The 20658-nt window shown below is 39.4% G+C and overlaps 4 protein-coding genes and 1 non-coding gene across 9 annotated transcripts; 3 read left to right on the forward strand and 2 right to left on the reverse strand.

Moving 5' to 3' along the window:
- Window positions 1-493: 493 nt before the first annotated feature.
- On the forward strand, window positions 494-5538 carry LOC137938850 (protein PIN-LIKES 7-like). 2 transcript variants are annotated; one of them, XM_068783920.1, is made up of 11 exons: window positions 494-584; window positions 1930-2230; window positions 2551-2630; window positions 2717-2841; window positions 2934-3055; window positions 3227-3388; window positions 3495-3608; window positions 3688-3788; window positions 3872-3924; window positions 4008-4193; window positions 4983-5538. In XM_068783920.1, exons 2-11 carry the CDS (start codon window positions 2096-2098, stop codon window positions 5105-5107), a joined length of 1203 nt encoding a protein of 400 aa, XP_068640021.1. In that variant the 5' UTR covers window positions 494-584; window positions 1930-2095; the 3' UTR covers window positions 5108-5538. The 2 variants fall into 2 exon arrangements, with proteins under 2 accessions (XP_068640021.1, XP_068640019.1); XM_068783918.1 differs by having other exon boundaries at window positions 496-691.
- Window positions 5539-6551: 1013 nt separating this feature from the next.
- LOC137938688 (glyceraldehyde-3-phosphate dehydrogenase B, chloroplastic) lies at window positions 6552-9414 on the forward strand. The gene is made up of 9 exons (XM_068783680.1): window positions 6552-6689; window positions 6877-6990; window positions 7385-7546; window positions 7632-7799; window positions 7890-8050; window positions 8143-8204; window positions 8292-8341; window positions 8524-8930; window positions 9047-9414. The coding sequence occupies exons 1-9, from the start codon at window positions 6591-6593 to the stop codon at window positions 9180-9182; spliced, it is 1359 nt and encodes a 452-aa protein (XP_068639781.1). The 5' UTR covers window positions 6552-6590; the 3' UTR covers window positions 9183-9414.
- Window positions 9415-9650: 236 nt separating this feature from the next.
- TRNAP-UGG (transfer RNA proline (anticodon UGG)) lies at window positions 9651-9722 on the reverse strand. The gene has a single exon. It is a non-coding gene; the product is annotated as a tRNA-Pro (tRNA).
- Window positions 9723-9903: 181 nt separating this feature from the next.
- Window positions 9904-12414, forward strand: LOC137939127 (glucan endo-1,3-beta-glucosidase 12-like). Its single transcript, XM_068784328.1, has 2 exons — window positions 9904-11275; window positions 11907-12414. The coding sequence occupies exons 1-2, from the start codon at window positions 9931-9933 to the stop codon at window positions 11936-11938; spliced, it is 1377 nt and encodes a 458-aa protein (XP_068640429.1). The 5' UTR covers window positions 9904-9930; the 3' UTR covers window positions 11939-12414.
- A 1336-nt stretch (window positions 12415-13750) lies between these two features.
- LOC137938659 (glutamate receptor 3.3-like) lies at window positions 13751-19120 on the reverse strand. 4 transcript variants are annotated; one of them, XM_068783638.1, is made up of 8 exons: window positions 18753-19120; window positions 18552-18587; window positions 17897-18269; window positions 16405-17753; window positions 15997-16274; window positions 15569-15600; window positions 14832-15238; window positions 13751-14389 (listed from the first exon to the last, which is right to left on the reverse strand). In XM_068783638.1, the coding sequence occupies exons 3-8, from the start codon at window positions 18153-18155 to the stop codon at window positions 13973-13975; spliced, it is 2742 nt and encodes a 913-aa protein (XP_068639739.1). In that variant the 5' UTR covers window positions 18156-18269; window positions 18552-18587; window positions 18753-19120; the 3' UTR covers window positions 13751-13972. The 4 variants fall into 4 exon arrangements, with proteins under 4 accessions (XP_068639739.1, XP_068639741.1, XP_068639740.1 ...); XM_068783640.1 differs by lacking the exon at window positions 18552-18587 and having other exon boundaries at window positions 18849-19120; XM_068783639.1 differs by lacking the exon at window positions 18552-18587.
- Window positions 19121-20658: the final 1538 nt, after the last annotated feature.

Below are 20658 nucleotides of genomic sequence, written 5' to 3' on the forward strand. Positions count from 1 at the left end.
ATGAACTCAAAATATTTTTTAATTTTACTAATTTTTGTGTTATTGTAAAATTTCAAATTTTCATTGGTAAAAATCAATTATATAATTATATTTCAAGGATTTTTTTAATTATATTAAATTGCATCCCGAGCGTCGGAATCGGGTAATTAAACATAATAAGCTATAAGTAGCAAATTTAATAACCATAATTATAGATTAATTAAAATTGTAAAATAGTTGGAAAAAGGATTTTTTTCCCGTTTTTAGTAAGATATTTTCAAGTGAGAATTTTGTACACGAAATGTAGAGGTTGAGAGGTTTAAATGGACTTTTCCTCTCCTCAATTTGACATTTTCTTATTCAAAGTTGGTGACAGCAACGAGTTCGGTTTGATCCGGTCCGATTTTGTTATTCAAAGTCGGCCGGCGAGAGCGGGTCGGTCCTTTTATTCTCTGGGTTCGCTTCCCTCTGCTTTAAATAGCCGAACGAGCTCTTCGCGTCCGACCTTAGAGACCAACGCGCGGATATCTCGGAGTCTACACGACTCTCATTGTCTCTCTCTCTCTCTCTCTTCTCCCGATCTTCGGCTATATATTTGATTCCAGGTCTGTTTTCTCTTCGTTGTCTCTGCATTTCGTTTATGGAAGTCTTCTCTTGGTGAATCGAACGAAAAGAGAGAAAGCGGCCGGCAGTAGTAATTTCCCGCCGCCAGGTCGTTTCTCCCTCTCTCTGTTTTCTTTTTCTCTTCTCGGTCGTCTTATGTGATGTTTTTGAATTGGTAAATTGAGTTTCGGTTTTCTTGAAGAAACAATGGATGAAATCGTGAGAATGTTACTGGTTTTTTTTTAACTTGGTGTGGAAGTTTAATATGTATTGGAGGCGCGATGCGTGGATGCTCGGATCGCTGTGTTTTCTTTCGGCTGTTCGTCGTTTAAAATTTTGGTCGCTTTGATATGAGAAAATTTGAGATTCAATTTTTTTAAATAAAAAAGTGGATGGAATCATGAAAATGTTACTGTTGTTGGCGGTTTTGTTGGATGAGCGATCGATGTGTGGGTGCTTGGAAAGATTTTTTTTCTTTCGGCTGTTGATTGAAATTTCTGACACTGCGGTTTAAGAGAAATGGATTCGATTTCTTTTTTAAGGAAGAAATGGATGAGTTCATTAGCACGTTACTGGTTTTTTACGTGCTGTGGAGTTTTTTTACGGAGAACCGGTGTGTAGATGCTTGGATTGGATTGATGTTGTTTTCTTTCAGCTGTTGGCTGAGATTCTGGACGCCTCGATTTACGAAAAAAATTGATTCGATTTTCGTTACGTGCTGTGGAGGTTGTGCGACGTGTGGATGTAGGATTGATGTTTTTTATTTCAACTATTGGTTGAAATTTTGGTCGAATCCGAATTAGTTTTGAAAACAAACATAGTGGCGTCATAAATCAGAACAGGAAAGAAAAACAGCTAGACGATGAGTTGGAGTTCATCTGGAGGTCTGGAACGGGTAAAATGCCATTACGAGTCCAGCTGAAGAATTTCTTATTTCCAATCCGCCATTAATATCAGAGCCGTCCAGATACAGATCTCACTCCCCACGTCTGTTGAAGCCAAGTGGATCTCATGACGTCGTAATTAACCTAATAATTAAAAAATTAGTTGAAACTAAAGATTGGAAGTGGATCAAAGCGGTCGTGTCACGTACCCTTTCGAATCATCTGATCATTTGTCCTTTGCAAATTATTTGATGGCCAGCGAGGCGGTGACGTGGGTTTACTTTTCCTGTTTTAGTTGTCGTTGACATCTCTTCATCATGTTCGTAGGAGCCACCATGTAGCAATAATCTTCCACTTTCTACTTGCATCAGACCGTTGCGACGGTGGCTGTTGTGGTCGCGCCGGTCCATTCCTGTTTCGCCGGCTTCTGACCTTCCTCCATATTTGGCTTTTTGTTTTGCAGGATTTATTTGGTTTTAGTCTGGCAAGAATTGGATTGAAGTGGTGTAGAGTCGGCGAAATAGCAAGGTATACGAGGAAGAAAGAGTGAAGAACAAAAAGACTGTATAAAGAATATAGCAGGTTTTGGGTTAATTCTTTGTTGAGAAAAGAATCAAAAGATTAAAAAGATGGGGTTTTGGACACTGTTCGAGGTGGCTACTATGCCAGTTTTGCAAGTTCTTATCATTAGTTGTCTGGGAGCGTTTCTGGCAACTGGGTATTGTAATGTTCTCCATGCCGATGCTCGGAAATACATGAACAAGGTGAGATTTCTCTTTTGGAATTAAATTGAAGAGCAGAAAATTGAAATGTTCCATAGTACTTGATTGAATATCGTGACTGGTTTTACAAGATGGTATAAGAATGCACCTTTTTTTTTTTAAAAGAATCACTTTACGTAAGACTCCATTCAAAATTGTCTAACTCAGATACGAAATTATGGTGATAACTCAGGAAAATTTTGTCTTATTACTTAAAAAGAGATTCTTAAATTTTGATGTAATTTTGGAACGGATCTGACTCAACTTTCACATCGAGTTCATGGTCGCACTGGCGATGACTAACAGTTTGAAAATCTGAACAGGTGGTGTTCATAGTGTTTACACCGTCCCTGATGTTTGCTAGTCTAGTCAAAACTGTTACATTTCAAGAAATCATCTCTTGGTAAACGGACTGAACCCTCTCTTCTCTCTGTTTTCGACCTTCACAATTTAACACTAACAGCTCTTCTCTGTTTCTTCCCTGATTAGGTGGTTTATGCCAGTAAATATTGGGTTGACATTCCTGTTTGGAGGAATTCTGGGTTGGATAGTGGTAAAATTATTAAAACCCGAACGCCATCTCGAAGGACTCGTCATCGCTACATGTTCAGCAGGTTATTAGAAACATTTCCTGAAATATGTTCGTTAGTCTTTATACTTTTGATAAACGAGGTTTAAATTAACTAAACTCTTGTCCATAAAACAGGCAATCTGGGCAATCTGTTGCTAATAGTCATCCCAGCCATTTGCAACGAGAAAGGCAGTCCATTTGGAGAACCCAGCATTTGCGGCGTGCACGGAATCGCCTATGCGTCCTTTTCCATGGCGGTATATGACGATATTCTTAAAATAACTCCCTGCTTCATCTGAAACATAAAAAGAAAAGTTGAATATTCGCCATTAATGTACGAACAAAGTGCCCGCAACTTGTACGGGGGTGGGCAGCCTTCACAAAGTGGTGTTTCGGATTCTCTAATTTTGTTACATTTTCTTATGCAGCTAGGTGGCTTTTACATCTGGACCTACACTTACCATCTCATTAGAACATCAGGACAGTTGCTTCACCAACGACCGTCAGTTGAGGAAGCTCAAAAAGTTCCCAATAAGGAGATAGATTCTGAGGCAGATGCTCTGCTTCTCAAAAACGAAGACTCCGGACTGGTGAGTGTCATTTCCTTTGAACCTCTTTTACAGTAAACTCAATTTCAATAGCTTAATCCTAACGTTCAGTCCTGACTATATGTCTATTTTTCTACTGATAATTCAGATTATACATATTGATGAGAAAAATCCCAACAAAAAGGGAGACGGCTGGTTTAAGCTGAAAGGCATCCTCCACCAAGTTGTGGATGAATTATTGGCACCCCCAACCATCGCAGCAGTGAGTCTCCTTCCAGTCATACCCGAGTAATCTAAATTCAGCTCTCCAGATATACTAATCATCATCTGCATTTCTTTAGATTTGGGGATTCATTTTTGGAGCAGTCCCATGGTTGAAATCTCTTCTTATCGGTTCAAATGCACCCCTCAGAGTACTGCAAGACTCTATCAAGCTACTCGGGTGAGTAAAGCTGTCTACTCATTTGCTAAATTCAAGATATCAATTGCATTCTAATTACTTCTCCTTTTGATGAATTTGTATAGAGATGGCACCATTCCCTGCATCACCCTCATACTCGGAGGAAACCTTACTCAAGGTATATCCCATGCAGCTTACGGAAAGTGAATTTCCTAACAGATGTGTACTGGTACTAATCGTAGTTTACCAAAATTCAACCAGGTTTGCGAAGTGGCAGGCTGAGGCCAGTAGTGATATTCGCCATCATAGCTGTACGTTATATGATACTCCCCGCCATTGGAATTGCAGTGGTAAGAACTGCTAGCCAACTAGGCTTTCTTTCAGCTGATCCTCTGTATCAGTACGTGCTGATGGTACAGTTCACACTCCCACCAGCCATGAATATCGGTAAGCTCCCGTGTTATGTCGTAACATTTGATTATCACTCGGTTTCCCTTAGTAATCATATCTTTATATTAACTAATATGAGATTATTCTTTAACACTCACCTCTCACTGGTAGACTCTCTTTTGTAGCTTTACAAGTAGATAATTTAGATAGAGGCCCACATATACCTGCTATCTGATACCATATGAAATTGACTCCAAGGTCTATCCCAAAATGATTAGCCAACTTAGGAAACATTTTTCATGACTAATAAACTTAAGATCTTTGTACTTATAAATTCATGTGAAATTATTCCTTAACACTCCCCCTTACCTGTAGGCCCTCTTTTCTAGCTCAACATGTGGATAATTTGGGTGGAGGCTCACATATGAGTACCTGCTTAGATACTATGTGAAGTTATGTCCAAAGCCCATCCAAAAATAACTAGCCAACTTAAAAAACATCTTTTTTAACTAATAAACTCAAAATCTTCGTACATATTAACCCATGCGAGACTATTCTTTAATACTTCTGCCATTTAATTATCGATAAGATAATTTTTTTAATCTCCTAAATTTGAGACAAACATCAAGAAAATTTTCTCTTTGTGTTTTTTTTTCTTATAATTTTCTGTTAACACAAACACACCCTGAAATCTCTTTCTTTAATTCTTAAAAGATAGGAAGCCAATCCAAAACCAATCTGAGTAATTTTAAGTATAGAACTTCCTTTTGAAAAGGATTTTCAGCTAGAAATGACTACATCTCCTCTTCAGTAGTGTTGACAAAATAAAACATTTTCGTTGCACAGGCACGATGACTCAACTATTTGATGTCGGCCAAGATGAATGCTCAGTTGTGTTTCTGTGGACATACCTTGTCGCAGCCCTGGCGCTGACAGTCTGGTCCACGTTCTATATGTGGATCTTGACTTGATACAGAAACGTTAAATTATTAGCAATGCCAGCTTCATCTGTCAACAGTCTCAGGCGGGTAGATCAATCTGGGATTGCAGCAGGTCACAGCCATTACAGCTCCCGTTTGCATTTTTATTAAATTTTTGTCACACCCGGCTATGCGTTTATGATAGGTATATGCAATGTAAATTATAATATCCTTATCTGTTGTACCCTCTTTTTTTTTTTTTTTTTTAGCATTTTTTATGGGTGGAGTAGATTGAATTGTTCCAAATCATGGTATCAGTGGTTCAGATTTATTCTTATTTTTTTCTGGTCTTGGTGACCGGAAATCCGATCCAAATTTAGTGACCTAAACCCTATTTACTGAGGGTCATTTGTGTCCTATGTCCAATTCATGATACTATGATTTAAACAAGTAATTTAAATTTTATTTTTTTCTTCTTTGTTCATGCCCTCAAATAGTATTATAGAGAGCTGAATGATACCCTTTTATTTAAATATCCCAACTCAGTCCAATTGCAACTGCAAACTTTGCCAAAGAATTCAAGTTAATGAATCCATTTACTGATTGTCATCACTATTAGAAATAATGAAACAAGAAAGCATGTAAACAATAGATGAAGGCACCTTTTGTCGTCCAATGCTATGTCAATTTGAGTCTTTTTGGAACTATTAGAAAAAAAAAGAAAATGAGAATTTGATCATTATTATTATAACAAATAGTTAGTAAAAATAAGATAATGATCAAAATCTCCTTTTTATCAACTATTTTTTGGAATAATAATAGTTAAATTCTCATTTTCTTTTGTTTTCTTTTCCATGGGGTTCCAAATAGACCCTTAGGCACACATATTTCGATGATCAATACTAATTTTGACAATTGATGGTCTGTGTGACTAAAACTTCATGTTTTGACCATTGTCAACTTTGAGTTCGACTATTGCTCAACTGATGATCAAGTTTTTTTCTATTTAGACCTTTGATCGGTGTCGATAATCTAAACCATTGATCCGGGTTTCTATTTTGGCTATCAGATTTTAATGCATACAATTTTTATTAAGTTAAAGTAACTATTTAGATAGTACTATTAAATAGATTCTAATTGTAAGGTCATATTTGAAAATAACATCATAGTAGCCATATTTAATAATATAACACTATACAGAAATTACCCTTAAAAAATGAAAAAATTAAAATAAATCTGACCTTGCTTAAATGTAAATTTAAATGAAGGACGCCTACGGGACGAGTCACGAGACCCTCCCGCACCAAAGCGCTAGCTCCTTTATAACAGTAACTACCACAGTGGTGTCTTCTATGATTCCGCGGCCACCACAAACACAAAAGAAATCTCTGCTTGATGCAGTTCTGACCACAGGCCTCATCTTATCAAGTATGTCCATTCTTCTGACCACACACTGCCCGTTTACTTCATCTCCAACCACGATTTTATGCTTATATAAGGCTTCGAGGTTCGTCCATTTGTTCCAGTTGCAGCAATGGCTTCTCATGCGGCTCTTGTTTCCTCGAGGGTTCCCTCCAACACTCGCGTCCCTTCGAGGAGCACCAACTCCCATGCCACTTCATGTTTCTCTAAGGTCTCGCTCTCTTCCTCCACTTCTCTTTCTCTTGTTGGGTATTTAGTGTTGAAAAATTGAGTTTCTGTATGTCGTCGAGCTAAGAATATGGATCACCCATTAGTCGTTCGAGAAAAGTTTTCAGAGTAGTGGTACTAGGGATGAATTGCAATGTGGGATGTTAATTGAGGTTACTCTTTGATGGCAGAGAGTGGAAATGGCCGATTTCTCTGGTCTGCGGTCGAGCACCTGTGTGACTTATTCCAGGACTGTCAGGGAAGCATCTTTCTTCGACGTGGTGGCTGCACAACTCACTCCTAAGGCAAGCTACTTGAAACTTTTTTGAGTATTCTGAATGACAAAGATGGATGAGAATCCAATTATACATAATTTGTTTCACTTCTAGAACGAAAGCTGTATCGGTTTGTTTACTTTTGTTGTTTTCTATGGTAAGGTATCTCTTAGCAATCTCAGATTCATTAGTTGAATGTCACCCATTTAGGTGTATGAGAACATAAAAACTGTTTTTCTCCATAGACATGGTTTAATAAAAGTTAACTTACTACAGATTATCTTCTACTATGCGTTCACTTTAACCAAACCTCTTGTTCCACATAACTCAGTGCATCAAGCATTGATTAGCTGAAGCAGTGTCTGATTTCATGCTATTCAATTCTTCTTGTTCCATGATTTTGTTCATAATGTTTTGTCTTCAGACTGTGGCCTCAACTCCCATAAAAGGAGAGACTGTGGCCAAGCTAAAGGTGGCAATTAACGGGTTTGGTCGCATTGGTCGCAACTTCCTTCGCTGCTGGCATGGCCGAAAGGATTCCCCACTTGAGGTGATAGTTGTGAATGACAGTGGTGGTGTGAAGAATGTAAGGGCAGCTCTATACATTTAGTATTCAATTAACTTTGTGTAGCTAAGCGGAAGCGGTTTGATGATGTTAATTTCCGTGGCAGGCATCTCACCTTCTAAAATACGATTCTATGTTGGGAACATTTAAAGCTGATGTGAAGGTTGTGAACAATGAGACCATCAGTGTAGATGGAAAGCTCATCAAGGTTGTTTCAAACCGTGATCCTCTCAAGCTACCATGGAAAGAACTTGGCATTGATATTGTTATTGAGGTAAAACTTGATGCTTAATGCCATTGACATTTGCTAACCAATGATCCTCTTCTTTCAATTTCTCAAACAAATAAAGGCTGGTACTTTCAGGGAACTGGAGTATTTGTTGATGGACCAGGTGCTGGAAAGCACATTCAAGCTGGTGCCAAGAAGGTTATCATCACAGCACCGGCAAAGGGCGCTGACATTCCCACTTACGTTGTGGGAGTGAATGAAGGCGACTACAACCATGAGGTCGCAAATATAGTAAGGTGAGACCTTTATTTTCTATTTCTTTCCTTTATCTTTACTAATTCTCTTACGGTCTTCCTTTCTGAATTTATAAGTGACTTTTGTCTCACAGTAATGCTTCATGCACAACAAACTGTCTAGCACCTTTTGTGAAGGTCATGGATGAAGAGTTAGGTAAGCAACAATGGAGATTTCACTACTGTTTTGCTTGAGCTCTATCTCCCATGGGTAAGCTAATTGTAACTCGTCCATGATTTGTAGGCATTGTTAAGGGAACCATGACCACTACTCATTCATACACTGGTGATCAGGTATTCAGTTTTTAAAATTTGTTTAGTGCAGCATTTTTTTTAACTTAATGAGACGATGTGGATCGAATGACCTGCACTGATTCTGATGATAATTTGTTCCCACATTGAGTGTTTTTTGAAACTGTTGGGTTCCTTCATTTTTCATTTACAATTCACACAATGATTCCTGTTTGTCAATACAGAGACTCTTGGATGCTTCACATCGTGACTTGAGGCGAGCAAGGGCTGCAGCATTGAACATTGTTCCAACTAGTACTGGAGCAGCTAAGGCTGTCTCTCTAGTGCTGCCCCAGCTGAAGGGAAAATTAAATGGGATTGCACTTCGAGTTCCAACACCAAATGTCTCTGTGGTGGATCTTGTTGTAAATGTGGAGAAGAAGGGAATCACTGCTGAAGACGTTAATGCAGCATTCAGAAAGGCAGCCGAGGGCCCTCTGAAGGGTATCCTCGCTGTTTGTGATGTACCCCTTGTGTCTGTAGACTTCCGATGCAGCGATGTGTCCTCAACCATCGACTCATCACTGACAATGGTCATGGGTGATGATATGGTAAAGGTTGTTGCCTGGTACGACAACGAATGGGGCTACAGGTAAGACTATCAAACCTTTTCAGCCCATCCGTGATAATTCAATCAAGAGAAGAATGTTTTTTTCTGTCTTAGTTTCACAATCAATCTCATTTTAAGTTTTCCACTTGTTCTTGCAGCCAACGGGTTGTTGATCTTGCTCACCTAGTTGCTAGCAAGTGGCCTGGAACACCTGCTCAAGGCAGTGGTGATCCCTTGGAAGACTTCTGCGAGACAAATCCAGAGACAGAGGAATGCAAAGTTTATGAAGCTTAATTCCTCTCTTTCTCCATTTTTTAGATTTCTGATTTGTAAAACTAATTTGAACTACATGTCGTCTCCAATGTTTTCACAAGACATGTAGTACCAATATAAAATAATGTGGGATTAAGAAGTGTACCATAACCTCTGGGTTTCATATACACCAGGAGCTTTTCTTCTTCTTCTTTCACCATATGACTGGTCCTGTTTTATGCTTTTGTGATCCCTGAGCAGGAGATGAAATGATAATGGCAATTGACAGCCTTCATCGTCAATACTCTGCTTCTCAAAAACCCGAATTATCCAGGAACTTGTCGAAAGGAAATAGCTTGTCAATTAGCTGCTTCTTTTAATCGGTTCTTGAGATTTCTTCAGTTGCGTTTCAGATACTTGATTTCTTAAGTGATAAGAGAAGGAGTTTCACTCGAGACAGAAATGACGAATCCTTAATTTTTAATTCGATTTTCGTAGACAAAAATATGAGGGGCGTTGCGAGAATCGAACTCGCGACCTCTCGCACCCAAAGCGAGAATCATACCACTAGACCAAACGCCCTACATTGTTTTTTCAGAAATGTTACATATATGACGGTAAAATCCAAACACTTGATTTCCGGACCCACTCTATTCAAAAGGCACAATGGTATATCCGTAATTTTATATATAAAGGTATGGTATTTATTTATCTAAGCTTCTACTTCAGTTCATCTTCACCGTCTTCTTCCTTCGCCCTCCAGCTTCTTCTCTCTCGACGAGAACGTACAATGCTGCCTCTGTCAGCAATCCTCCTCGCCATTTCGGTACTCTTACTCGCCGCCGGCGATGTATCTTCGGTGGGTATCAATTATGGCACCCTGGGAGACAACCTTCCGCCGCCAAAGAAGGTGGCGCAGATGCTCCAGTCGACCCTCATCGACAAGGTGAAGATCTACGACACTGATCCGGACATCCTCGATGCCTTCGCCAACACCGGCATTGACCTCGTCGTTGCCGTCGAGAACGACAGGGTTGCCAACCTCAGCCGCAACTTCGACGCCGCCGATCATTGGCTAACCTCTCGTCTCTCACCCTTCCTCCCCGCCACATCTGTCGTCGCCGTCGCCGTCGGGAACGAGTTCCTCACCAACACCGACGGCGCAACTTCCTCCATGGACGCTTCCGCTCTCGTTCCCGCCATGCGAAACCTCCACCAGGCGCTTGTAATCCGGGGTCTCGACAGAAAGATCAAAGTTTCCACACCGCTCAGCATGGGTGTTCTAGCTTCTTCTTTCCCGCCATCCTCTTCCACCTTTCTAGACGAGCTCCGCCCCGTAATGACGGAGCTCGTCGAGTTCCTGATCGACACCGGCGCTCCCTTCATGATCAACGCGTACCCTTACTTCGCCTACCGCGACAACCCGTCGAAGATCGACCTCGAGTACGCGCTGCTGGGGAACGCCACCGGCGTCCACGACCCAAAAGGGTACGTCTACACCAACATGCTCGACGCGCAGATCGACGCCGTCCGCTCGGCCATCAAGTCCCTCGGCGCCGGCAACCGAACGGTGGGCATCACCGTCTCGGAGTCCGGCTGGCCCTCCCGTGGCGATGTCGCCGCCACGTCGGAGAAGGCGAAGATGTACAACTCGCGGCTGATCGCCCGCGGAGATGCGCACGTGGGGACCCCCATGGCCCCCCGAGAGAAGGTCGACGTCTTCGTGTTCTCCCTCTTCAACGAAAACCAGAAGGAGGGGGAGGCGAGTGAGAGAAGCTTCGGGCTGTTCAACGCCGACGGGACGAAGGCGTACGAGCTGGACTTGAGCTGCAGCTTCTGCAGCCAGGAGAAGCTGAGCTTTGGAGAGAAGCCGGATGGTGGGGCCAGGGGGCCATCGGTATGGTGCGTGGCCAAGCCCCATGCGGATGAGAGGATCCTACAGGCGGTGTTGGACTTCAGCTGTGGGCCCGGTGGGGTCGACTGCAGGGATCTGAGGGAGAAAGGGGCTTGCTCTGAGCCGAATAAGCTGAACGCTCACGCTTCGTTCGCCATGAATGCTTATTATCAGATGCATGGGAGGAACTACTGGAACTGCGACTTCAAGGGGATTGGACTCGTCACCTTTAGTGATCCGAGTAAGTTCAGGTCCTTTCTTGGTTTTCCTGCAATATTGATGCAGTACCCATTTTTCTCTCTCTCTGATCTACTCTGTGATCGATCTTCTACTCTGCTGGGTTTCTGCGATTTTATTCATTTTCACTATTAGCGATTTCCTTAATTTTATCCACTTCCTTCATTTTCTCTTTCTGATTTCTCCGCAAATCAGTACCAGAGCAGCTGTTATTCATTTCGTTTTCTCTCTGGTTTCTCCGCAGCAAAAGTCTTGAAGATCTCTCTCTCTCTCTCTCTTTTTTTTCGTTATTGTCTGTGATTGTGCCGTCTTCTTTGTTATTCATTTTCTTCATTTTTTCTTCCTTTGCGACAAAAGTTGTGAAGTTCTTTCTTCCTCAGCACTGTAACGGAGTAGTTTTTCGCCTTTTTTTCTCTAGTCTACTACTGGAATTCTCTGACATGTTCCTTTTTATCCATTTTCGTCTTTTTCTCTTTCTGGGTTTCTGTACTGTACTAATGTCCGAGAGCAGTTTTTTCCCCGTCTTTTTTCTCCTCTCTGTCATCTTCCTTTTATTGGTATTTCTTTCTTGGTTTCTCTTGAACAAAAAAAATTCGTTTCTCTGATCGCTTCTGTGTAATCTTCCTTTTGATCAGGTTACGGGAGCTGCCGCTATTCGCAACAGTAATCTACTGCTTCACTTCGCTCTGGTGTGAAGAAATCAAATCGTAATTATTTTACTTGGGGGATTTTGATTACATAGCTGTTTTTCTTCGTAAAAGTGAAGATGATTTTGAAAAATGGAGGTCATTTCTGCTCAATCGAATCATGATGATTGGACCACTTTGTTGAAAAAAACCTTATAAAGGGAAATCACTTTTTCTCGGAAGAAGAGAAAGATCAATATCAACGGTGTCTTACAGTCTTCCTCCCTTCATCTCCGGCGTAGTTCCCGGATGTGGAAAATTTTCCTTTCGGCGGTTTTTACAGAAATTTCACTACGTTTCTTGCATGGGAAAAGATAAGGCTTTCTACAGAAATTAGGGGTTTATTACTTATATGAGATGAGTTAGGGTTGCCAATGGATTCTAATGTGAATGGACGGCTTTGATTCTATCTCATATAGAAAAATGCGTTAGGTTTACCCATTTATGTGGGTCCTATACGAATGAATGGTCTTGATTTTATCTCGTATAAAAAATGTTAGGGTTATTCGTTCATGGACGGTCTTGATTCTATCTCATATAGAAAAAAGTGCTGGGTTTACCAATTTATGTGGGTCCTATATGAATTAATCAGCTTGATTTTATCTCATTTAGGAGAATGTTAAGAGAAATTTTTTTATTAATTTTAAAATTAAAAATAGAATTAAATTATGTAATAATTTTTTAAATTAATGACAAATCAATCAAGAGATTCGCTTGTCATGATTTCTTAAGATCAAGAGAAATCATGAACTGCTACTAATAAACCCTAAATCCGCTATTAACCTACTTAGGAAACCTTTTTCTCAACTAATAAATTCAAGATATTTATGCTTCTACTTCTCGGGTTGAACCAAGTAAAATAGGTTTATATATCTTGTTCCTTTCATCTTTAATTCCATTTTTGCGCAGAAATTTTTCAAAATCCCATATTTGAGGTTCATTAATCAACAAAGTGAAAGCTCACAAGTTTGTAATTTAAAGTATAGCAAATGAGTAAAAACCAAGTAAAATTTTGTTTTAACTCATTAGAAAAAACAAAATAGATAGTTGATATATTTATCCTCAGGTAATGCCTTGCCAAACCCTTTGAGCAGCATGATTGCATGGACTCTACCTCTTTGCAATGTAGTTTTGTGTTTGAAGAGATGTTATTGGACATAATAATCCAAATCTGGTTGAATGTTATTATCCCATTCCTTTGTTCTCCAATGGACTTCTTAAATGGTTGAGATGCGCTGAAACAGACTTTATTAGTCTGTTATTGGAATAGTCCCACATGGATTAGTGAGTATAAAGATCTTGAGTTTATTAGTTGAGAAAAAGACTTCCTAAGTAGGCTAGTTATTTTGGGATAGGCTTTGAACTCAACTTTATATGATATATAATATATACTCATATGTGAATCTCCACCTAAATTATCCACTTAGAAATAGTCCCACATGGATTAGTAAGTACAAATATATTGAATTTATTAATAAAATTTTTTTTCCTAAGTAACTCGTCATTTTGGAATCGGACTTGGACCCAACTTTACAATTGATTCTCATTCACCCCATAATGGTTACCCCAACAAAAGTGATAGGTTTTTCTTTGTTTCAGTAGATCTATTCTCCTTTTGAGCTGGAAGAATCATTCTTACAAGTGGTATATTAAGTTTCTCTCCTCTTATCTAGTTCTGCATCTGAACAGAGATCTATTTTCTGCACAACAAGATTACATACAGGGTCAGAAGAATGGCCAAGAAAGCTGGTCTCTACTCTCTAACATTTTGTAAACTACAATGTTGTATCATATATTTTTCCAACAGAGACAAGAGCAGCTCTTTTTCCAACAGAGTCAAGGATTACATTTCTCTGTCCTGAGAGTTAAGGAAACATTTGGTGGAAATGCTTCCAAAAGAATAAAAGATCTGTACAGAATACAGCAGGTGGAATTATACAGCTTATATATACTTGCAAGGATCAAAATTAAAAGAAAGAAACAGTAAAGAATATGTGAGATGAGTTAAGCGGATTTCACAAGTTGAACGAGTCAGTGCTATTGTTATTTGAGCTGTCCATTTGCATTCTTTTGGATTTTCTAGCTGATGCATCTACTTTCTCATCCAATATGTTCAAGAAAGTTTGAAGGCGTCCAGACCGCAAACTACCACTCCCAGGTGAAACCGCTTCTTCTGGGCGATGCCGATAAAAGTGTCGTAGAATCATCACGAAGTATATCAAGAGAGCAAGAAAGCAAACAATCCCACAAATTAAAAATAGTCCCCAAAAGCTTTTGAAATGGAGCCGATCTGAATCAATCTCTGTATTCTGCAAACTACAAGTGCTGGCTTTCAGCCACTTGTCATGGATCCTCTGGAGATCACCATTCTCTGAAAGCTGTAGAATGGCAGTTGATAAATCAACAGCCAATGGAGAATCCCGAGGAAATGCCTGATAAGAACGTTAAATAACCGTTGCAGTTAGTTTATATGTTTTTTGAAAAAGCTGATGTAAATATCGAGTTTGTATATGAACTATTTGAAGAAACAATTTCTGTTTGGGGCAGAGACAAGTCATAGGCAAGCTCAGCATAGTCAAGTTTTTGCCATGCATAGCTTTTCGCAAATTAGCTACCAAACACTGAATCTCTTTTTTTTTTTTTTTTAAAACTCTACATAGAAGTCCAATTTAATAGATATAAATCAGGGTGCTGTCATGGGTAATAGCATAAACTGAACTTCTTGAACATGTTCAATAAGGCAACATGAAAATCATAAATATTGAACCCAAGCATGTGAAGAGTCCTTTAAGCCTTGTTATGGCTTTGCCACATTACTAGAACCATCAAAGCACAAAGAAAGAAATATAGAGAGCAATGAGATGAAATACTTACAAATCCCCAACCACTCTTGGTGAATTCTTGGCCCACAATTGTGAATTTGCAATGGCTAGAAAGGAAAAGTTGTATATATGCAATCTCATCTACTACTGCCGCAACACCCCCATTTCCAGGTCCACGCGACAGTGCCCCCGCATAAGCTTCTGGGGAACCAAGGGGGATAAGTCTTGACCTTGCTATGCCAACTTCCTCAACAAGATAATTTTCAGCAAAGGAACCCACTTGAAATCCAATAGGATCTTCACTTGTTTTCAAACTGTCGATTCCCTTCACTGGTGAAGAGAGTTGTTGCACAGTGAGGATTGAGGTCAGACTGGCTGTGTAGCTTGACTGAATTATTAAAACTACAAACAGCCAAATGACAAGCACCAAACGACCAAGAGTGCTCACTGTGTTTTCTTCTGCAAATGCATAGAGCAATGAAGTCAAGAACTGGAGGAGGGAGGAAGGGAGAGATGCCATGGCTTTATGAATTGAGATGCCATGATATGAATGAGGATAGAGTTAGCAGAAATTCCTAGTCACCCCATATAGGCTATCAGCAAGAAAAACTGCTCTAATGTCAACGCTTGATTAGCCAGGAATTCAAAATTACTATGAATCCAAAAAGGTATTTGCAACAAGAATAGTGATCTCCAGGTCCAATGAATGATATAAAAACCTCAACCGTAGATCCAGTTGATCCTATTTCATATATATGAATGGAAGAGATAAGCTGCATGTGTACTTACTGTGGGCAAAAAATGCAGTTGAGAAGCTAAACCTGTAAAGTGAGAAAGAATAGCTTAGTACATGGAAATTCTTCTCACATCAATTGTAATTAATAAGCATAACATACCACATACAAAGAAAAGTTTTCAACAGAAAAGAGTACGGCCAATTGAAAAAAGCATAACTTATTTTCTGTTTAATGGTTGCCAAACCAAAACTTTCTGTCAAATGCATCGTACTTACACATTTTAAACTTGTTTTCACATTGCAAGAAGCACTACTTCGTGATTAAAAAAAAAGTTGTAAACCTCCTCATTGCTTGTATTTAGAAGATAGGATTAAGCTGTGGTTTTGATATATCGTACAACAACTTTGGACAGCAAACCCTTCAAGTAGTAGCAAACACCCATGTGTAAAATTAATATGAATTTTTTTTTTAAATGCTTACCACAGAATAGTGATAAATTGTTTTTTAGGTGGTCCACGGAATTCATCATTAGTCCTATGCTCCAGAATCCATACAACTGCTCCTATCACAAGGAAGAACGCCCCTGTGACACACCACATCTCTATAGTAAATGGCCGCAGGAAAGCCCACTCATTTGAGTTCATCTTCTTGACAGGAGCAACAATAACAAGACCCGATTCAATAAATGGCTGTGTGAAATCTACTATCTTTGTTCTGTTTGTGACAATGGTTATGTCACCTACAGCCCCATCAAATACCTAGAAAGAAAAAAAGAAACAACATTATCAAGACTAATTAAAAAAAGTCACTTGATAACAAACAAAATAAATTTATTACAGTAAACTGAAGTAAGAACCAAGCTGAAAATAATATAAGACTGATGCTCACATCTGATGCCACCATATGGGTTAGCTCTGAATAACTCGGATTGTTATTTAAATCTCCAAAAGGCACAAATTTATATGGAACAGCATAAGGTAACAAGTTTACTGCAGCAGTAAAGACATCTATGCAGAAGCCCTTCACAGTGTCAGTACCCTTTATTTGTGAAACAAATTCCTTATAGCTGACTCTGTTGGGAATTCCAATTCTCAACTGTTTACCGTTGTTAGGGAAAACCCATCCAAGAGGAACTGTGGTAGAGCCCCCTGGCCAAATAACACTCAAAAGATTTTGGGTTGCACTGGAATGATTTGGTGGCTTCAAGTAAAGTGTTTCAGGAGGTAAAATTGATAATCCTGAATAGTTAGACCAGTAGCCAATTAGACGATATCCAGTTCCTACAACATTAATAATATCATATGCAGGGTGAAAAAGATTGCCATCATTGTCAAACTGAACAAGACCAGTTAGACCAACGAAATTGGTTTCCAAGATCTTCTTCCTTAAGAGTTCACCTCCATCAAAGATGCTCATAGCTTCAAGATGCAAGCTTCCATCGTCAGCATCCTTCAAGCTGGAATGATTAGAAAAGCTTATGGTTCCACCCTCATTATAGAACTTGTTAAGGGCATGAGCAATTGCCCACACAGTGTCATAAGCATGGAAGCCATAACTGTTTAGCCCAAAAGAGGCAACCCCTTGTTTCCCGGTCAATCTACTCCACCTAGAAATAAAAGCCCTTTTTTCTTTTGAATCGGCTGTGTGCTGACGCAAAGTGAGAACTCCTTGCATGGAATCCATTGTCTGTGGATGCAGAGGACCTGAAGAATCTAAAACTGCAGAAAGCCAATCTGTAGCTATCCACACATAGCCATTAGACATCATTGCAAGATTTCGAGCCACAGATAGAACCTGGAGACCTAAATCAGAATATGTGTGTAAGACAATAACCCGGGGCTCCATTTGTGCCACTTTAACCAGCAAATCTGTTATGTCACTATTACTTGGGTTTGCAGGGATTCCCGCTTTATAAGAGATTTTACATCTTATATCAGCAAGTTTTTCACCTAAAGCTGATATCCCATTTCTCCCATAATCATTATCTAAAAAGACAGCGGTCACTTGTTTCCAATGGTAAAAGTTCACAAGCTCAGCAATTGCAGCCATCTGAAAGAGGTCACTATGTGTAGATCTAAGAAAATATGGGTACTGAAGAGAACTCAAGGTAGGGTCTGTAGAAGCAAATGACACTAGAGGGACTCGCAGTTCATTTGCAACATGAGAGATCACGTGAGCAATTACAGATGACTGTGGACCCATTATTGCAACAATATCATCCTCCATGAATTGCAGAGCTGCAATTAGGGAATTCAAAATGCCAAAATCAGATTCAGAATTTGATTTCCAACAAGTTTGTGAATCAAAATAAGTTAGAACTAAAACAAACTGACACCAGAAAGGCCAACTGATGTTAAAGTAATGGCACTTGCAATTTAACCTTCAATAATGCCAAGAAATGCACTGCAATTTGAATCCTGTGTAGAGAGATAAAGCTTAGTTCCACCAAGAATGTTCGGATCAGAGTTTATATCTTCGATCGCTGCATCAATGGCAACCTTTGCAACTTTCCCAATAGTGGAATTGAGAGTGAAAATGGCTCCAATATGCACCACAGGCGGCCTCCGAGGGACACCGGTGACTCCATTTGAAAATACTCCATACGTAACCAACAGCCCGAGAAACCAAACAAGCTTCATGGCAGCAAATACAGAAACAAACAAACTTTACATCCCAAAACTTCAGAGTTCAGAAAGACCCAGAACCAGATATACGCGTCCCATCACAGTTGCATATTGGGACTGGGGATGTCTCTGTAAAAACATGCTCAGAACTCGTCACAAATACCAAAAATGGAAAACAAAAAAGCAAAACCAAAAAGAAGCAACAGATTAATCTACAACAACCAAAAATTATCATCACTAACAATCATCACCCATTAATTTTTCAAAGGACAACACAAAGAAATTAGGATGAGGAGAGAGCTGCAAATTATGCAGGAAAAATAGACAATAAATTGGACGCCAAAAATTTGGATTCCTGTCGACAGCTAAAAGCAAAAACAGAAAACCTTGAGATAACCGATGTCAAAATACCCGAACAGAGCAGCAAGATATACCCATGGAAGCTTGCTGCACCAGAAGCAGGAAAAAAAAAAGAGTGAGACAGAGCCAACCTACTTCCGTCTGAAAGCTGCTTCAACAAAAACAAATCATATGCTAGATACAGAAAAGAAAAACGATAGACCGAAAAGAAAAGATGGTTCATTTCACATGAAAATTGGAATAGAAGCTTACTTAGTTTTCTTTATTTGTAGCGTAGGACTAATTGCAGACAAGAAAGAGAACCAAGTTAGTGCCTGAAAAGGAAGACGGCATAAGTCGGGCTCCTACCAATGGGGAGGGGAGCTCTCAGATCACTCCGTTTGAAACAGTTTGCACTTTGAACATGCGAGGACCCCAGAAGAAACCGGGGAAACGGAAAGGTGGAAGAATATTCAGACTCTACTCAATTCTCCTGGAATAAATCCGGTTCCTTTGATTTCTGGGAGGATGCAAGTCGGTAAAGTTGGGTCCCAGTTGCTTTGCTCTTTTATTGAATCAATCTCTGCACGGATTAGTGCTCGCCTGCTCGGACGACTTCATTCACCTTTGGAGAATTCAGAAACGGAAACATTCAATCCCTGTTTACAGCAAAAGTCGTTCCCTTTCTTTGGGTGAATCGCATTCAGCTGTGGTCAGTGTTCACTTCAAAGAATTCTTTTTTGATAAGATATTCGAAAGTTGATATTCCTGTGGAAACCCAAGAGCAGTGAAAATTTTGCTTCGTGACCGAGAAAATTTTCATCTACTGTGAAACATGTCGCATCGGACGCAAGAGTCGTAATTGACAACTCGCATGAGAATCGGCCAGAAGTCGAGGGGCAACCCACGACCAGAACAGCAATGCTGCCATGTCTGGTACACGACAGAGAATGATGACGACGTTGATACGTAAAAATAAACGGTGGCCGGTCTATTCCGAATACGTTTCCCGTTTGAAATCAATTAATCTCTCGGATCTTCAGTAGAACCAATTCTGGGTCTCATGAGTTTACGCAGATTGGCGCGGAATTCAGATAAAAAAAAAACCAGGAACACTGTGATACCCGATAGCCGTGGCTTAAACGGGGAAGGCGAAGAATAGGCGTTCATGTTCCTGCATCATTGCATGGTCTACGAATCTACACAATTTAAATCATAATTAACCCGTTAATACACTTGAAAATTTTATTGTAGGGTTCACTTTAACAAATTCGAAAAATCAGACACATCTCTCCATGTAAATAAGTATCCTTAATCTCCCCAGATAATTGGAAGGGCTCTATCAGCCTCTCAAAGGAATCAAATTGGTCCTCACAAAATTGTTTCAAATTAGGAAGTTTGGGAAGGAGACAAAAGGAAGGAAAGTGGGAGGAAGCTTCTTGACAAAGAGAGAGGGAGAATTGAGAAACATGTGTTTTTTTGTCTCAAATGCAAGTGGAAGCCTGTTTGAAAGTATGAACCATCAATTTCCCAAGTCAAAAACCTCTATGAGTAAATTGCATGAATAAAGATTTGAGGAAACTCATGTGTGGAAGTTACTTTATAACTAGAATGACTCTCAAATGTTTATCAATGGGGAAAAGGGGAGAGACCCTTTACAAACATGAGAGCAAGAGTAAAATCTTTAATTTATTATTTAAATTTTATTTATAATATATTATTTTAAAAAGAGACGATTTGTCGTCTTCTGCACAGGGAGAGTAAAACCCCAGTAATCTCTAGAAACGTATTTCTACTTAGAAACATTACAAGGGTCTTAAGAAAAGACCTTTTAATTCACAAATAATATTAAACACTAAAGCACCATAGCAAGAGAAAAATGAAAAAAAATAGTAGTCAACATATTTCGAGTTTATGGTTTAGGGTTTAAGGTCATCGTAGAATTTTTCATTCGATAGGCATTTTCTCAAAAGAGAATGTGGGTATTGAAGTGCAAAGAGTAATGAGATAAGATTGACAATTTAAAGAATTAGGAATTATTTCCTTATTTGAAGGGGAATGGTAGGAGGCCTAGAGTTAACCTATCCAAAAGGGCAAGGATCACTCTTTCCTTTTTTTTTTTTTTTCTTTTTTAGAGAAATTTTAAGATTTTAAGAGACTTATCTACTACATTCATGTT

Source organism: Aristolochia californica, unplaced genomic scaffold (assembly GCF_029961685.1).
Source record: "Aristolochia californica isolate CCGP_79_NKW_82.1479 unplaced genomic scaffold, dmAriCali1.0.hap1 SCAF_8, whole genome shotgun sequence".
NCBI classification, from domain to species: domain Eukaryota; kingdom Viridiplantae; phylum Streptophyta; class Magnoliopsida; order Piperales; family Aristolochiaceae; genus Aristolochia; species Aristolochia californica.

What these genes read in the sequence shown, in the direction of transcription:
- LOC137938850 (XM_068783920.1), top strand. Translation starts at nt 2,096, where the DNA reads ATGGGGTTTTGGACACTGTTCGAGGTGGCTACTATGCCAGTTTTGCAA. An exon ending in TTTCAAGAAATCATCTCTTG is followed by an intron (nt 2,631 to 2,716) that starts GTAAACGGACTG and finishes TTCCCTGATTAG; the next exon opens with GTGGTTTATGCCAGTAAATA. An exon ending in GACTCTATCAAGCTACTCGG is followed by an intron (nt 3,789 to 3,871) that starts GTGAGTAAAGCT and finishes GAATTTGTATAG; the next exon opens with AGATGGCACCATTCCCTGCA.
- LOC137938688 (XM_068783680.1), top strand. Translation starts at nt 6,591, where the DNA reads ATGGCTTCTCATGCGGCTCTTGTTTCCTCGAGGGTTCCCTCCAACACT. An exon ending in GCATTGATATTGTTATTGAG is followed by an intron (nt 7,800 to 7,889) that starts GTAAAACTTGAT and finishes TGGTACTTTCAG; the next exon opens with GGAACTGGAGTATTTGTTGA. An exon ending in ATTCATACACTGGTGATCAG is followed by an intron (nt 8,342 to 8,523) that starts GTATTCAGTTTT and finishes TTGTCAATACAG; the next exon opens with AGACTCTTGGATGCTTCACA.
- LOC137939127 (XM_068784328.1), top strand. Translation starts at nt 9,931, where the DNA reads ATGCTGCCTCTGTCAGCAATCCTCCTCGCCATTTCGGTACTCTTACTC. An exon ending in CGTCACCTTTAGTGATCCGA is followed by an intron (nt 11,276 to 11,906) that starts GTAAGTTCAGGT and finishes CCTTTTGATCAG; the next exon opens with GTTACGGGAGCTGCCGCTAT.
- LOC137938659 (XM_068783640.1), bottom strand. Translation starts at nt 18,155, where the DNA reads ATGAAGCTTGTTTGGTTTCTCGGGCTGTTGGTTACGTATGGAGTATTT. An exon ending in ATTTCTTGGCATTATTGAAG is followed by an intron (nt 17,754 to 17,896) that starts GTTAAATTGCAA and finishes CCCTAATTGCAG; the next exon opens with CTCTGCAATTCATGGAGGAT. An exon ending in AACTGCATTTTTTGCCCACA is followed by an intron (nt 15,239 to 15,568) that starts GTAAGTACACAT and finishes ATGCATTTGCAG; the next exon opens with AAGAAAACACAGTGAGCACT.